At 34.6% G+C, this 18,115-nt stretch overlaps 1 protein-coding gene across 2 annotated transcripts in view; it reads right to left on the bottom strand.

Moving 5' to 3' along the window:
• The window catches only part of LOC129943491 (biotin--protein ligase), a 46,322-nt gene that overhangs the window by 19,179 nt on the left and 9,028 nt on the right, over positions 1 to 18,115 (bottom strand). Inside the window, exons 7-11 of one of the 2 annotated variants that reach the window (XM_056052988.1) lie at positions 12,639 to 12,795; positions 6,302 to 6,502; positions 2,416 to 2,598; positions 2,145 to 2,294; positions 1,933 to 2,076 (exon numbers count right to left, since the gene is read on the bottom strand). In XM_056052988.1, the coding sequence (XP_055908963.1) occupies positions 1,933 to 2,076; positions 2,145 to 2,294; positions 2,416 to 2,598; positions 6,302 to 6,502; positions 12,639 to 12,795 (835 nt within the window). The remainder of the gene's footprint in view (positions 1 to 1,932; positions 2,077 to 2,144; positions 2,295 to 2,415; positions 2,599 to 6,301; positions 6,503 to 12,638; positions 12,796 to 18,115) is intronic. The other variant, XM_056052989.1, reaches the window with a different exon arrangement.

The raw sequence follows: 18,115 nt of genomic DNA, 5'->3' as shown, positions 1-18,115 counted from the left end.
AAGTTTTGGATAGAATTAGGAAACATGATAGTCGACGAGAAAATGCTTTTAATTACATTTATCAAAATTCATGATAATGTTTTTAGTTTTTAGATTTAAAAGAAAGTTTTATTACCATGTGTTAGGTAATAAAACTTTCTTTTAAATCAATAAAATCATTTTTGTCGTTTAATGAAATAAAGAATGAAACATGCCAGCACGTCATACCACCTGAAAACTCAGGTGCTACCCGCGGCCTTACTCGCAGCCTTTATTTTAAAACAAATTTGGTTATAATAAAAAAGGTGATAGTAAGCCAGCTTTAAAAGGTGATATTATTCACGCTGCTGTGAAAAATAAAACTTTATATGTTCTAATATATATAAGACACAATTTTAAGGTAAAACAACTTATTTGTAAATTTAAAAGTTCCTGTCATTTTGTCTAAGATTCTTTTTTTTTTTGAAAAATCGAAGAAACTCAACTCGGCGCCAGAGGCCGAATTTTTTGTTCACTTGTAGTCGTCACTTTTGTAAGATTTCAATAAGATTTTGTTTCATAGTATTTTTCTACTTTTAAAAACTGAAAAATTTAATTTTGAAAATATCAGTTTATATTTCAAAAACTTCTAAAAAAATGTCTAAATCAGTTAAAAATTAAATAAAGGGTTTTTCAATAAGAGGTTTCAATTTCAATAGCCAATCATTTGGGCAGCTATTCAAGGTATCACCATTTTACATTTGACATGTTAAACCTACGCCCTTATTACAAATAGAAAACGCTTCGACAACACATGTTAAAATTCACAATACAAAAAAAAACCTGAATAAGCAAAACATACATTTTTTGGATTTAATTAAATTTGTTTCATTTCTTGACGAAGGTAGTTTTCGGAGTTTTTATTTTTTAAATTACGTTGAATTTAAATCAGTGCTCATACATCAAAATCGTCCAGTCTTTGGAATCCATGAATGGTTTTAGTATGTCTTCGAGATTGGTATTTGCTACATATTACTTTTTTTAGGTACTGGTAATATTTTGTAGGCATGCAATACCTATAACGTTAATAGACTATAATGTAATTTAAGCTTTTTATTTAAAGGGTGTCCAGCGGAATTTATCCACTTTAAATTATGATTATCGAACTACTATTGCTTTGAGGGGGGTAATCTTCAAATCGCAGGATTTGCGGCAATGTTATGGTCACCATGAGTCACTCGTCAAAGAGCACTGCACGTTTAAGATAGAGTAATATTTAAATCATTCTTACTTGCGGGTCACGATTCCTGTACTCATGTTAATATATGAAGACTTTTGTGGTTTTCATGGGTAAATCCAGATTTACTTCAAAAAATAATTTTTTTGTTGCGCGTGGAACACGATTATAATTGTTTTTTTTTTTGTAATTGTATTAATGGTATTAATGTACCCTCTCCTACATGTTTACGAAAAATCCAGATCTTATGATTTAATTTTAAATGTGTGTGTTTGAAAGCCTTATAAGTGAAACACGCAATTTATCTGGTAGTGGATAAAAAGATTCAGACAGGAAGGCACAACTGTCAATAGACCTATTCCAGGACCACCAACTTCGATCGTCAGACCGCACTCTCAAATCATAGATTTACAATAACAATCCCCGGACAATTCCGACCGTATAGGAAAATATTTGTCATGAAAATTGAAGTATTACTCCGGCGCGTTATGGTAAAGAAAAGAAAATATTAAGCTGGACACTCTTATTATATGTAAAATCTTACATTTAAGATAAAATATTATATGCATATAAATATTTGACCACTTTTCAATTCTTTAATCTGCATTTTCCTACTTACTAGAACTTTTTCTTAATTTGGTATAAATAAATAGAATTGAAGAAGCTTTAATGTCTCTGTGCTTCAAAGACTAAATAAAATTTAAACCTACATATATAAACAACGTTACAGCACTTACCTGATATTGATCGAGTTGTTTTATCGTTTGTACAATAGCTATTGCGATAAGGTGCTGTGTAAGTGATAATCTTGATCCCAATGGTGAATTTATAGGTATATGAAGTTGCAGCGAGAACATAGCGCATCCCAATGGACTAAGCCACTATAAAATTAAAATACACAATATTGAAAAAAACAAGACATTTAAAATAGTGCAAATAGTATGCTTACTTGATTATTACTACGACCAAGGCCATCAGTTTGTTGTCTTGGCAAAACGGCTATTCCATGTGTGAGATTAAGATCAGAAATAATATGCATTGAGCTGCTTATTATTGGCACATAAATAACAAGGCGTCCAATATCTTTTGTGGATAAGTTCTGTAAAATAAAAATTTAAGCTATTATTAACATTCACCAAATATTGTTTATACAAAGCTAATAATTAAGTATGAAGTTAAGTTCATGTTTTATTTTATACAAAATATATACATATACTTACATCAAAATAATCAACAGTTGAGAAATCTTCAGGGCAAGAATGAATCAAAATTGGAAGAATATTTGTTTTGCCGCTTGGAACTGTTTCATTTTTACCAAAAAATTTCATTGATAATTTTGATGTCTGAATCATATTATCAGCATTATAGAAACTCTTTAGTTTTTCCAAGACCTCAAATTTAAGCTGAAATAGAAAACATACATCAAAATATTGTTTGAGTAAACAAGAACAATTTAATGATTTTAAGAATTGTTTTTTAGTTTGAGGTGCAATTTTTTAATAAGAATCCTCAAAATTTGTTGTCTTTAAAGGAATTTGCCTCAAAGAAAACTTAATGGCTTTATGGTTGAAGAAAAGACGAAAGGCTAACTAGTCTCTATGTAAAGTACAATTCAATCACAAAAACTTAAACCTGACCTAGAAGGCTTCTTTTACTACAGCTGTAATAGTGATCAAGCAACATTCATAGTCTCACCCGCGTGTCATGCTATTGGTCTTGGGTTCGATCCCTGCCTGGGCCATCTAAAGTTTTTTTTACGGGTACTGCCTCTTGCGAGGAATTTTCCATGAGTAATTCTTGTCATGAAAAGTGCTTTCTCAAATTAGTAGTTCGGATTCTGCTTAAAACTGTAGGTCCCCTCCATTCCTGACAACATCACACGCATACTCAACAGTGCACAGAACTTGAGGCCTCTCTTAGACCATTCTGCTTGGATGTAAATCTAAATTATCGATAAGTTTATAAAGTCGATTGTTGCTCCGCATCAACATTAAGCTACAATCCATACGAGTTTGCCAGCTCCAACTAATCTTCATACCAAACCCTTCTGGATCTTAAAGCTTGTAAAGACAAGTATTCTTTCATTTGGTGGAATGTAGTCGCCATAAGCTTTAACGATGTTATGAAGAGCACAGACAAACTAGTTTCCAACATTATTGGATAGTTAGACGTGTTAGGTGTGTAATGCGCCGCGCATTACAAGATAGATTCTGCTGCTGCTTCGAAGACTCTTGAATTCACTGCTATGGGCTACATTTTTTTTTATAAAACATATTCCCCGTGATGAGTTCGCTAGTTTCTCTTTAAGGTGATTTCCCATATTCAAACTTAGCATTGAAATGACACAATGGTATTTATAATCATTAACAGCTCCAACTATCTCCCCGTTAAAAAATTATTGATTTTCGTAGCTAAGCCTTCTACCATACCATTCTTTAAAAATTCATAACCTCGGATTTAGATAGGTTGACCTCCAGACTTCACCTGCTGGAACATGCAAGAGCCTATTAATCATAAGCTGCAGTGAATATCATCAGCGAACAATAGCGCTTTTACATCATCACCCGCATATATTATACCTCCTGATAAGAAATACTTTACGTCATGTCATCGATGAATAGTGTGAACAAACATCCTTGTCGCTCCATTGATTCATTTTTATGAATTGCCACCGGTTAAAGATCTGATAACGACGCTTTGCCGCCTTTTAACAATTTGAGTGCTGCTATAACTTTTGAATCCGTTACAACTGATTGCAAGATGTACTTATAATAAACTGGAACTGCATATTGTATATGTATATTCTTATTAAACGAAGCCTTAGGATCGAGCAAATTTTTAAAGTGAGCTCGTAGCACATTTGGGCTTAGCTCTGAATCCAAACCAAACCAAAGACTCAAAGTCTAAACATTGTTGCGAACACAAATTAGTATCCAGGGGTGGAATCGGGTAAGGTGATTTGTGATAGGTGACAGTCACAATCAACAAATTCGTACTGTGTAAGGTGATAGTCACCGGTGACAATCACGATTTGGTGACTTTTTCTGGTGACAGCTCTTTAGTTGTCACTTTCATTGAAAATTGAATTTTATTTTTAGTTGCTGAAATTTCAAGACAATATGAATGTGTTTGTGCCTTTGATTTTACATTCTGAAAATGAAAATATTAATCATAATAGAAATGTTCGGCTCTTGAGGATTAACCTCCGCAATAAAATAAACATTCTTGATCTTCCTAGTCCAAAGTAAGTACGCATATGTGCTATATATGCGGTCAACACACATTCCCCCTATTCTTCCATTAGCCGTGACTTTAAATTTTCTTGGAAGTGGTGGCTACCAAAGGCAAGTTGGCGATGACTGGTCAGCTCCAATGGGCCAAAGTACTGTTTGTTAGGATATTTCTTTGACCTTAAAACAAATGGAAAGGAAATTTTGCCCACTTACAATCTAATTTAATCAATGGGCTTTAGAAGCAACAAAAATGTTCTTCTACGAAAAATATCAATTTCTTGGAGGTAGGATTTTGTTTCTTAGTAAACATAAACTAACTTTATTACTTGTTTTTTATTTTATTATTTGTTTCCTAGTAATCGGCTGCATTGATGAGAGTCATATTATGATTCTCCGCCCTTCGGAAAATGAGCATATGTATTTCAATAGAAAAGGAAGACATAGTGTAAACGCTATGATCGTAAGTCAATTTTTTGATTCATTAATTTTTGTTGCCTAGATCTGCAACGAGAACAGAACAGAGTACTCAACGAGAAAAGTTAAATGCTGACTATTGTGCAGGTAGAACATCATCGTGGCTACTTGATACATCAAAACTTATAATTACATAATAATCCGGATAGCTTCAGATCGGTTTTTGAATACAACCACTGAAATTGTAACAAACGTCAGTGAATTTCTTTTAAAGTGATACCAAATTCTAAACAAAATTTGGTGATCACCTTACACAAACGCAAAAATTAGTTTGATCACTTTTTATGATCACAAAGGTGACAATCAAAAATCACCTTAGCCGATTAAACCCCAGGTTCCGCTTATAAATAGTTTCAAGTTTTGGTTTCGATTTAAGTTGCGGTAGAAGTTTTACTTTACTATTTTATTAGCATTACAAACAGTTTCTATTTCAAAAATCATTACAACTGGCAAATTATCAGAATATGTTTCTTGTACGACTTCAAGATCTTGCATCTACGATTTTCAATTTTTTTCAATAAGACTACTGAAGTTCCTTGCCGACCGTTAAAAGTATAGCCACTTTTTTGCCATCCTTATCCGACGGAAGGACTCTTTTGTATGCGTAGCCAAAAAATACTGCAAAGGTCATTTAGCAAAAGTAAAAGAGATCTAAGTTTTTTCGAACATTCCTTATCTTATAATTCACTTTTTGAAATTGGCCAAAAGCCAAACAAAATTCCATTTCGTTTTACTGTTCATGTTCCAATTTTTTACAGTTTACATTAAAAAATTTTAGTGATCAAAGCAACAGTAAAAAAAAACTCTTCAAATAGAAACTTCAAAGAGAAATTTTATTTAATGACGTAAATTTACTGTTTGCTATGAACGCTCATCAGAAAAACATTTCAGATTCCTCCTGTTTCAAATTTTACTGATGGATTTTACTGACAGCTATAAACGGCCCCTAAGGCGCCAGTTATAGTTATCATTGAAATCGATCCAGAAAAATGTTTGAATCTATATTTGAAAGTGTTTCCCTTTGATTATAAGTTTCCCTTTGATTATATGTGAAAATTATATACTGATCGATCAAAAATCACACAAAGAATATTTTTTGAGAAAAAAGTTTAGTTGCACATTTTACACAATTCCAATGATAGATTTCTGTCAGTACAAATTTTTGGGTGGCTTTCAATCAGAAAAAATGTTGTAATGACAGAAATTTGTAATTATTGCTATAAGCGACCTGTCAAAAAATTCCAATGATTGTTTTCAATGATGAAATCCAATTATAACTATAACTAGCGCCTAAGAGGATTAATTTTGTTGATAATGACGAAATACAAATTGGGCAATCTAAAGCCATTACATAGAAAAAAAGATTTTTTAATTTAAAATATTTAACTCATTAACTCACCTCATGTCTTCCCAAGAAATACGCATTTTGATAGGTTATTTTAGGTTCAGACTGTAATACAGCGTCTTTTTTGGTTATAAAACCGAGATGTTTAACGAGAAGATCAGCAAATATTTCCAGGCGATTCTTTTCATTCTCTTTCAATATTTTGTATTTACTTTCATCAGACTCGTATTCACATGGATTTATTTCCAAATGCACCTGTTGTAGATTTTAATATTTTTGAATTAAAAATAAACATAAATAAATAGAAGTGAGTAACTATGGTTATTAAAATTTGTCAGTTAATGATATAATGACCATATTATTGAGTTTTTTTTAAGGTGATTTTTGACAGATGACAGTCACACAAAACAAATTTAGTCTGCGCATAATAATCATATTTTTATAACTCTTACTTGTGATAGCTGTTTTTTATCATAAGTAAAATTGGCAGGTTTTTAATTCGGTTTGTTAACTTGATGAAAGTGTTTGTATTGGAACAATTATTGTTTAGAAACGAAATTAATGAAAGTGAAAATAATCATCGCAGATAAGATCGTTTAAGGAATCTTAACCTGCGGAACATATTACATATGTACAATATTTGAGCCACGAAATGGAAAAAGTAAGCATTCGTTTCAATTGAAATTAAATAGAAGGAAAAATGGAAAGATGTCCAATTTTGTATAAGTTTATTATGATCACTTTACCTGGATGGAAAAATAAAGGTGGTCACAGATATGTGACAACCACCAATCATATTATCAGATTCCACTCAATTAGCCGAATTACCGTCAGTGACCGAGTGAGTCCCATTAGTGAAAAAGGATTGCAAAAACTGATATTTTGTATCCAACCGTTCAGAATTTAAAAATGACAAAAATTATATTAAAAATTAATACAATTGTTTGTATTAAATCTAAATTAACAGTTATCAGAAACAGATGTGAATGAAGCTATGCAGAAAAAATCTTTGAGGGACAGAAGCAATCAACTATCATGGGCAAATTCTGCGAAAGTGTCCAAAGAAAATTAGAATGGGCAGGTTCAGGCGACATAGAGGACTTAAAAGTAAGTTTGTACTATCTGATTGGCCTGCTGCCTTCTAATTAAGGCTGCAGATTGAGTCCTGCGAGAAAAACCCGCAAGTGTGCACTGAACAATTGCGGCAACGCTGCGGCACAGCTGCGGTACCGCGGCGTCTAAAAACGCATGTGCACACCGGGCCTAGGTATTTGATTTTCATCCCGAAAAGTTCATAAATTTCCGGTACATATTGACCCTGTGACCCTGGCTATATCATGCCTCGGTTTGCATAAAAGTTCGTTGAACGGTTTATGTTGTAGGTAGGCCATACCTTCTTGGATATGGTATGGCCATTATATTCTGTTAGAAAAATTGAGCAAAATTTGCCCTTCAAAGCTCCGAGAGAAATATTTACACTTACCGCAAGTGAGCTGTGAAGGGCCGATCTTTGCTGGGCCAACTCATCAGCCCATTCATTTCCATCAATGCCAGTATGACCCGGAACCCAAATAAGAGTGACACGGCGGTTGATGTTGAGGATGGATAGTTCATCTGGACATTGGTGGACCAGTATAGAGGATGTTGTACTCGTATTTATAGCCATAACAGCCGCCTGGCTATTGATGCTAATGCAAATAGCCGTGTTTCGCTTGAATTAGGTACACTGGCACAATAAGACTTAGAGACATTTAAGGACTATGGGAATAATCCCGACTCAACTCCAAGATAGTGGTATTAAAGTATTTCATAACCATTTCATTCTCCCAATCCTTTTTGACCGAGGTTCAAGGCAGGAGGTTAACGCGGAAAGCGGGCCTTCAAAAACAACCGAAGGTAAACTAGCGGTTGGTGGGCCTGGGACGTCTTCTTCTCTCCTAACAGGGGGTGACGATGCACCCATGCCCTTTCCAATAGCGACTCCACCCTCTACAAAAGTCGTAGACAGTCCATCCTTAATGGAGACTGAGGACGACCTCAACATGATTCTTCTGAGCAAGGACGAACTCTTGGGTTCATCCTCAGACTCAGAGAACAAAACCGTGGTGGAGGTTGATCTGCCTAATTGTAGTCAAAATGCTGCAGTAAGTACAGATTAATCTCCAACACTCCATAAAGGCCTCACTTCTTCTCCGTCTGGCAAGAAACGGGAAGACATTGTCCTGATCCAAGAGCCATGGATTGTGGGATCCGTTGTTCGAGGACTTAGGAATCCTGGGTACTACACACTGTGTGTGACAGATAAAGGTGAACCTAGATCTTGCATACTAGTGAAACGTAGCATTAATGTATTTTTACTCCATCATTTCAGTGACAAAGATACCACCGTAGCTAGGCTGGAAACAACCAAAGGAAGTTTTTGGCTAGTGTTGGCGTATCTTGGCTATGACCACCTTGGCCCTCTCCCTGGAGAAAGTCGTCGCTGAAGCGTAAAGGCAAAGGATTAGTCTAATTATTGGGAGCGATGCTAACGCTCATCATACTGTATGGGGCAGTACGAATATCAACGGCAAGGTGAGTCTCTTTTTGATTATATTTTTGGTACTAACCTCTTAGTAAGTAATGTTGGAAATAAACCAACCTTCATAACTAAAACTCGACAAGAAGTCTTAGACAAAACTGTTGTCTCAGATACTTAACACTCGTTCTCTGATTATAGATATATCCAGTTCAATATAAATGTGGATGATAACCCGAGTCCATTGACTTTTCGAAACTATCGGAAATCTGACTGGGCTTCATACAGAAACTCATTACAGAGTTAACTAGAACCTGGACTATCTAATCCTTCCTCTTACGCTAATGAACTTGACAACAAAGTCAATGACCTTACCTCAGCTATGAGCAGATCGCTAGAAATTGTTTGTCCACTTATATACATAAGAGGGAAGAGGAAACCACAATGGTGGGCCTCAGAGCTTGACTCGCTCAGGAAAAAATGCAGGAAACTTTTCAACCGGACCAAAGCCGCAAGGCTAGCCTCTCACTGGGACTCTTACAAAGAATCCCTAAGAATCTACAAGAAGGCACTAAGGATATCCAAGCGATCTTCTTGGTGATCCTTCTGTGGCACGATAGAAGAAACTTCTGAAGCCTCTAGGTTACGGAAAATTCTTTCAACTAGTCCAGCTATGCCAAGCTGATTGAAAAATTCAGACGGCTCCTGGACAAATTCAAGTAATGAATCGCTGAACTTGCTATTGGACACTCACTTTTCTGGTAGTTCTCTTACCGAAACTTGCAACAATTATATACTGTCAAGTTCAAATACAACATATCCACAAGGTCTAATTACAAGGGAAAGCTACAATGGGCTCTTAACAGCTTTAAACCATTTAAATCTGCAGGACCAGATGGAATAATACCAGCCGAGTTACAAAAGACTTCTGACATAATTGCACCAATCCTTGAGGCAATTTTTTTCCAGCTGTCTTTACCAGGTCCATGTTCCCTCGGCATGGAGAAGTTAAAGTTGTTTTTATACCCAAAGCAGGTAAATGCTCCCAAGTCAATTCTAAAGATCTACGACCAATAAGTCTATCATCATTCCTTCTTAATACATTGGAAAGATTGATTGATATCCATTTTAGGGCAAGTATCGATACAAGACTTCTGTCTTCGTCTCAACATTCCTACTGTAAAGGTAAATCGGTGGAAACAGCGTTACACACTTTAGTACGCACCGTCGAATATTCCCTCCATCATAATGAGTTCACTATGGTTGCTTTTGTTGACATCGAAGGTGCCTTTAACAACGTGGACACACAAAATGCCTAACTAATACTTTGGGCTGATCGGTGTGGACTGGGTGTTAACTCCCACAAAACTGATCTGGTCTTATTTTCGAAGAGATACAAAATTTCATTTGTCAACCATCCCAATATTAAAGGAATCTAATTAAAATTCTCCGACGAGACTAAATACCTGGGTCTTGTCTTAGACAAAAAACTAAATTGGAAACGAAACGTACAGGAAAGAGTCAAAAAAGTTACTGTAGCCATCTTTTCTTGCAAAAAAGGTATTGGTAATAAATGGGGTTTACAACCCAGAATTACGCATTGGCTATAAACATCGGTAATCAGACCGATTTTAACGTACGGTGTGGCAGTATGATGGACTGCTTTAGAGAAAGGTATAAACAGGGATAAGCTAAATAAAGTCCAACGTTCAGCTTGCCTATGTATAAGCGGATCGCTTCGCACGACCCCGTCTGCGGCACTGGACACCTTGCTCTACCTTACACCTCTTTGACATATTTAGCAAACAAATAGCTGCAAGCTCTGCTATTCGCCTCAAAGCTTCATCGCAGTGGACTAACAACAACATTGGCCACTCCGTAATTGTAAGGTATTTAGAACCAAATCTAAAGCACACACACTACACCATCCCTCAACTGCAATTCGAAAGAAACTTCCAGATTTCTATACCTCCCAGATCTTTTTGGGAGGATAGGACATTCTTGGAGGATGAGTCAATCAATTTTTACACAGATGGGTCAAAAACAAAAGATGGGGTTGGTGGAGGTGTGTACTCTGAACGACTCTCATTACGCCTTCCCAATTCTTGTAGCGTGTTCCAGGCGGAACTTTTGGCGATAAAGGAAGTCTTGTCCTGGTTCAAAGAAAACCTGATATCAACATCTGATATCCGTATTTTCTCTGATAGCCAGGACGCTTTCAAATCTCTGGACTCTGTCTCTACAAACTCTATAACACCTTGCTGGGTGCTGGGCAATAGAGACATTCCAGATAACGGTAAGGCCGATGAATTTGCCAGGAACGGTACAGTACAGCCCATTCTACCACGGTTGGCAAGTGCTGGCATACTAATCGCTACTTGTAAACTGCTGCTAATGCAAGACGCTGTGAGGCGAGGAGGGCAGGCACCAGGTAGAACAACATCACCACGTGTCAAGTCACAAAAAACATCTGGCCAACACTGGATTTAAAGCGTTCAAGGTTCTTGCTCTCTCTAAGCAGATCGCATATAAGCTCGATAAAAAGGTGTCATAACCGGACACTGTCTAATAGGAAAGCACGCCACGAGACTGGGACTATTCTCAAATGATTTTTGCAGAAGCTGTATGGACGAGGAAGGGGAAGAAACGATTCTTCATCTTCTCTGCACATGTCCTGCTCTGGCTCGAAAACGGAAGAATTACCTATGAGAATTCTTCTTTAATGATTTAAATGATAAGCTGGTTCTATTGAGCTTAGGAGAAAGCCTCAAGATTCATTTGGTATCACAATGGGCCATTAAACTGGCCTAAGTGTGTCCGTTTCCATCTTGGATAGCCACTATAACCTAACTTACAAGGCAGGGTTAGAGTAGTCGGTGATTGTCACTCAAATTTCCGCGTCAGCCTTAACGCGCTGCACGATACTAAATATTTAATGTGTAAGTCTACGAAATGGGTAAGCGTTACTAAGACAAACATTTTAACAAATTCTATGCTTGATAGTTTTTGTAAAGGTGTTAACACCATTGCACCCTCACTATTTCTCATTCCGTGGAATTTTAAACAATTCCTTTCTGTTATGCATGATCAGTGAGCGTTTGAATTGTTTGATTGAAAATCAATTCGATAGCTGATGATAAAATGTAAAATTACTGTACTAGACTTCTCGATAACTTTAGCGGTAATTCTAAATTCAAATAATTCAGTCACATCTGACTTGATGACTGATGCGATAATTTGGCCCAAATTTTATGGTTAAACATAGGGTTTCGAGTTCTTCGTTTTTAGACGACAATTGGTTTAAATTTAAATACAATAGCGAAAGATTTTAAACAATCAATTGTTAAGGGTTTAATAATTTACTAGTTAACAATTTGCTAAATATTTAGCAATTTACTAAGAAACTCCAAAATGTTAAAACTTTCTAATTGTTTAAAAAAAAAACAGCATCCAAAGATGTCTTAAAAGTTTCTGTTCGTGAAAATAAACAAAGTAAAAACGCTTAAACGGACTTTTGACTGGATCATTCCATCAACTGCTTTTATAAGAATAATTTTACAGATGTCATATGGATTTAGAAAATAGCTAAGAGTTAATGTAGCCATACCGTGATTTTAACTTTAGCAAATTAAAATTAGGTAAATTATCTTTTAATTTTAGTAAATTGCCTTAAAAGTTTACTTTATCGTTTAAAATTTTGCCCCAAATATTTTAAACATAATTCTGATTTATTTAATGAAACTCAAGACCTTTTTAAAATTGCACAGATTTCTTCTTATATTTGTTTAAAAAAAAACTCAATAATATATTTAAGTGAAAGCAATATTTCGAAATAAAAGTTTAATACTTAATTAATATCTTGCTTGAAATTACCTGAGAAAACACAGCCTTTCCTCCGCTCTTCAAATTAGTGGCCAAAAGCAAGCTGGGAGTATTCCACGTCTCTTCAGAACCCAGAACCTTCACATCCAAATTGTGCATGTCTCCTTGTAGATCTTTCAATTCAATGGACCTTGGACACACTATAGCTCTAAGCCGGATGTAATGTGACCACAAATACGAAGAAGTTTTCACACACGAGCAAAAAAACGACGATATAAAGACAAAAAAAAAGTTTTCGAGCAAGCAGGCAAATGATGGTATTTTTATGTGTTTTCGTTTGATTGGTTATGATAACGTTTAAGAGCTTCTTTTTATGAGTTTAGAACTGGCAGTGTAGTTTGTTTTGGCAAATGGTATATTATGCTTGCGTATGCGTTATGAGATTAATGAACATTGATAGAAGACGCTTAAAAAATACATACGTGCGTTATAGTTTTTAAGTTTGACCAAGTTTATTGTTTCATCCCATGAAGGTGATTTTGTGTGGGTATCAAGAATCCTTTGTTTTTCTTTTTGATTTGGTTAGGTTATGATGTTTTAATGATTTTGCTGAATTTGATTGTTCATAATCCAATAGCATTCATAAAATTATAAAGAAGCTGCTAACATACATAATTTATGGATGAATTATGAAACATAAAAAGAAGACAAGATATGGATGAGAAACATTTTCTGCTTGAATAAAATTGAGACAAATGTTTTAGTACATTCAAGTATACAATTTTCAGTTTGCAGTTATTGTAAGCTAAAAGCCTTTTTATTAGAAGAATAGGTCGGTGTACATTTTTGTAAAATTCTCTCAGAGTACAATTTGCAAATTTGTTTGTGAAATTTTAATTTATTTATAAAACCGAAATATCTGTTGAAAATATTTTAAACGTGGTGTCGAAAATTTTGGATTTGTTGAAATGCAGTGAATTAGAAAATGATTCAATAACAACTGAACAAATTTTGGAAATGATTTACACGTGAATTCATTTCCAATAGACGGGGCAATTCGTGGAAGCAGTGCAAAAAGCAATGATATCAAAACCTGTCTCGAGGAAGTTGTGCCTAACTTTTTGAAATGTTCTGAGATAAAATTCGAAAACAAGCAAAAATCCACAAAATAAACAATACAAAAGTGACAATGGGTGCGTTCAATCTCAGACAGATAGCTTATCCGGATACCTTTTTGTAAGTGTTTTACGTGTAAAATAGCAGCTGATCAAAAAAAGCTGAGATGTCAAAAAAGGAATCCAAAGGTATCCAAGAATTTCTGGGGTATGTAGGTATCTGACAGAACAGCTGATTCAACACATGATAGAGTTTCAAGAAACTTGAAAATTGATTTCAGCTTTTTGTATTTGTTGGTAAACAAAAAGATACAAAATGTTAGTTGAAGTTGTATTTGAGGATGTTCTGTAAATAACAGACGATGAAGAAGCTATTTGCTATATTTTATTTAATTATGATTTATTTTGTTTTCGTTTGACCAATTCGCTACGTCTAACCTCAAGTCTAGTGTCCAGCATTCTGAAGTTAGGTAAATATATATTAATCTTGTGTAAAAAAATAAATCTAACTTTTTTGTTTTTATGTATAAATGCAGACAGAGGCGGACAGCTTGTGGAGTTACAAGCAAATAAGGTCGCTGAAAGGAAAGGTAATATATTCTTTGAGATGATTCAAAACCCCAAAGAAGAACCACTATCTCAATACAGCTATCAAACTCGTTCAATAGATTATCTATAAATCCACCAATCCAGAATCCACCAGATAACCTATCCAACACAAGATTGAACACAGCCAATGACAGAAATGGTTTTTTGACAGTTGTTAAACTCCTTGCACAAAGAAATTCTTGTAGCAGTAATTTGCTGATTTTGCAATGGAGGGAAAATTGTTCACTTTGTCGTTCTGCTCTCTTGTTGCAACTTTATTAAAAGATTTTTTTTTTCTTTTTAGTTCAGACTAAAAAAGAAAAACGCCATGAGTTAACAAAAAGGATTTTTTTAATTATTACGTAGAGAAAATTTTTAAAGCCTTCAAACAGACGACATTTGAGATCATGACCGTTTTGTGCTCAAGTTGTTTCATAATTAAATCAGAGAGCTCTGAACATACTCTGCTCAGAATTCTACTCTACTCTACTCTGCTCGCTCAGACTCTGCTCAGAGCTCAGTCCTAGAGTTGGTCCATTTGACTTCTGAAATAAATTTGATTCATAAAAATGCTATATGCAATCATTATTTCTAAATTATCTTTCCTTCTACACTAAAGCAACAAGCCTCTTCCACCATTTTTATTGTTTTGACGATCATTTTTTTAATTTCCCGGCTTACAAATATCAAATTGTTTGTGTTCAGCATTTTACTTCGTTTACTCTATTATTTTATTCTGAGCTCACAGAGCGTACTCTGAACATTCAGAACTAAAAAAGAAACACGAATTCGAAGCTCTGAACAATCAGAGCTCAAAAAGAAACGGAATTATTTTTTTGAAAGTTCGAGCTCTGCTCTGAACTAAAAAAGAAAAACGCCAATTGTGCAACGTCTTACGTTGAGAAGTTTGTAACCAAACAGACCAAACAGATGTAGATTTCGAGTTTTAAGGACAAAAAATCTCAATGGCGGCCTAGTTTTTAAGTGCCACTTAGAAAGTAAGCGCATAATTTTGTTCAAAAAATAAAAACTTGCTTTTTCCTTGTTAGGTAAAAGTATGGAAAGGTACGTGGGTATTTGGTCTACACGTTGCCTACAATAGAGATATACATACTTTGTTAAAAAGCTTAGCTCTAGTGCAACACAACCATTTGCTTAAGGCAGTACCTATATGGTAACAAATATTGCAATTAGGCCAAAATTAAATTATAGTGCCATTAAAATAACATAATTGGTCACTTTCAATAAACTAAATAGAACTAAAAATAAATTGACTTTTGTACCAATTTTTGTGTCTATTGAGCGCACTAAAGGGTTTATGAAAACCACTATAATGATTAAACACAATGCGAGCAATAAGGAAGAGGAGTTTAGAAATAAGATACCGATCCACATTAGTTTTGAATGTCTGCACATTGTAATGAGTGGGAAACTGATGAGCATTCCTAGAAGTACGGGTATTACTGTTGAATAGTTTGAGGAAATATAGTTTGTGAAAATATTCATAAAGCAATGATAGACATGAAACCTTGCGGCAATGTTAAAGAGAATACAATTTCTCAGTAATAAAACGATTGCCTATGTTTTTAGAGCTCTTTTTTTAATTGAGGTTATCAGCTTAAACATGAAAATCATACTCGAGCTTTTGACAAATAAAAGTTTCGAAATCAAAGTCAGTGCAGAAGGCTAAAAAACTTCTACCATCGTCAGAGAAAACCTAAACACTTAGGAGCATTTTTGGCGGCGTCCAATATGTGATCTATCCACAACAAGTGGTTTGTGATGCACATACCTAGAACTGAAAGCTGTTCAGTTTCCTCGATGCAAGTGCCACCTATGGATAATACCATTGGGGGATGGCTACGCTTTTGTGTAAGTAGACAGTATTGAGCTTTCAAAGCATTTAATTTTACACGGTTTTTAATTCTCCATTGAACAATGCTGTAAAGATCAGAATTTAATTTCGAACTCCAAGCTTCTAAAATAAGGGCAAAAGGAGGTAAATTAGCCAGAATAACAACGTATCAAAGGATAGTACAAACAAATGATACTATACAGAGAAGAAAACTTAAAACCAGGAACCTGTTTTGAGGCAAGTGCATAAAGAGCATCGGATGATTTTTGCAGAAGAAAAGTTTCTTCGAGCAGTGGATGCAATCGCGTTGTCTTTTTACAGTTTAACATTGACAATTTCGATTGTTACAATTTTATTATCTAAAACCTAAGAAAGGATTAGCTCATTTTGACAAAGCATGAAAGCAGTACATAAGGTGTAATGGTGTGGAAAGCTATAACCTTCTAGTGGCACAACCGATTTCAAGCTTTTATCTGCAACAATGAACGGGAAAAACTCTATGTTTGCTAGAACGGTCAATTCCAAAATTAAAACCCATTTTTGGACATCTGCCTTGGATTTTTCAACAAGACAATGCCCCCATCCACACTTGAAAGGTTGTTAGGAGTTGGATTTTATTAAAACCCATTTTTGGACATCTGCGTTGGATTTTTCAACAAGACAATGCCACCATCCAAACTTGAAGGGTTGTTAGGAGTTGGATTCAATCAGAAGACGAGGAACTTTTGACTATATTATCATATTCACTGGACTTAAATATAATGAAAACATTTGGTCATGCTATGATTCTTTTCGAAACCGTACTATAGAGGTTAAATCAAAAAGCTAAGAGTGAACTCTCTGTGACTAATTTATTTGCAGTTATATTTTGCTGTACTTTTTGTTATACGTGGGAATTTTTTTAAAAGTTGTTTTCGCTCACTTTGAAGGCGTGTGGTGGAGGGAAACTAAAAGTAAGACGAGTGGCAATCATGTTTTTGTAATGAAATATACTTATTTTCAGCAAAAATGCAGAGTAGAATAATACCTTTACTTTGGTATTCCCCATTAAGGAGCTTATCTCAACAACCCAACGTACAGCAATTTTGCTTACTAAAATACATCCACAATTTTGTCAACCATCTTAGCCTAAGGCACTCTTAACAGAGTCAGATTCCCATTGATACATAGGAGAAAATTTGACCAAAATAAAGATTTAATATCTGTAAGATTACAACCAAAGACTTTTGTGTCCGGTATTAGTCAAAGTATAAACAATATTAAATTGAAACTCGTCTCCTAAACACAGCAGCATCTTAGGGTTGAAGACTCCAGCACATAAAATATTTATTAATCTACTCATTAATTTGTTCAATAAAGGAATTTAATGACCCTTGAAAAATGCAAGCCTAGTGCCTTATTAATCTTAACTCCTACTTTTCTACAGTTGTCAGAATAATCTAAGAGGAAAGTTTAAAAATCACATTATCATGACAAGAAATACTCTTGTATTGTGCTCTTGTACACAAAAACTTGATATAGACTAAGATTGAACACTAGACTTCTTAGATTACTGTTCCTTGCACTAACCATCTCGCTACAAGAAACTTCCTCTAGTTCTGTTACTTACTTCCAAAAAAGCGTTATCTGAATGTATATGCCAAAAAAACTCAACTTGAACTTGAACCATCTGTGTTAGTAAAGTGAACGAGCGATAAAATTCCATCATAAGTCATAAATTAGTTTTACAATCCAAATTATATGAATTGAATAAAATTACTGTGAGAACAAAAAATGAATGAGAAATGATTTTTAGAAAAAATTTAGATATTTAAATATGAAGCTGCGAAATTTGATTATTACTTCAAAGCCAATAGTTTCATTCTCGTTGTGAAAAATTCATTAATAAATAAAGAAAAATATTTAAGATTTAATTTACACACACGCACACAGAGTTTATATAGAGATTTGGCATATAAAAACACCATTTT

Source organism: Eupeodes corollae, chromosome 1, assembly GCF_945859685.1.
Source record: "Eupeodes corollae chromosome 1, idEupCoro1.1, whole genome shotgun sequence".
NCBI classification, from domain to species: domain Eukaryota; kingdom Metazoa; phylum Arthropoda; class Insecta; order Diptera; family Syrphidae; genus Eupeodes; species Eupeodes corollae.
This window is presented reverse-complemented; position numbering and strand designations above follow the sequence as displayed.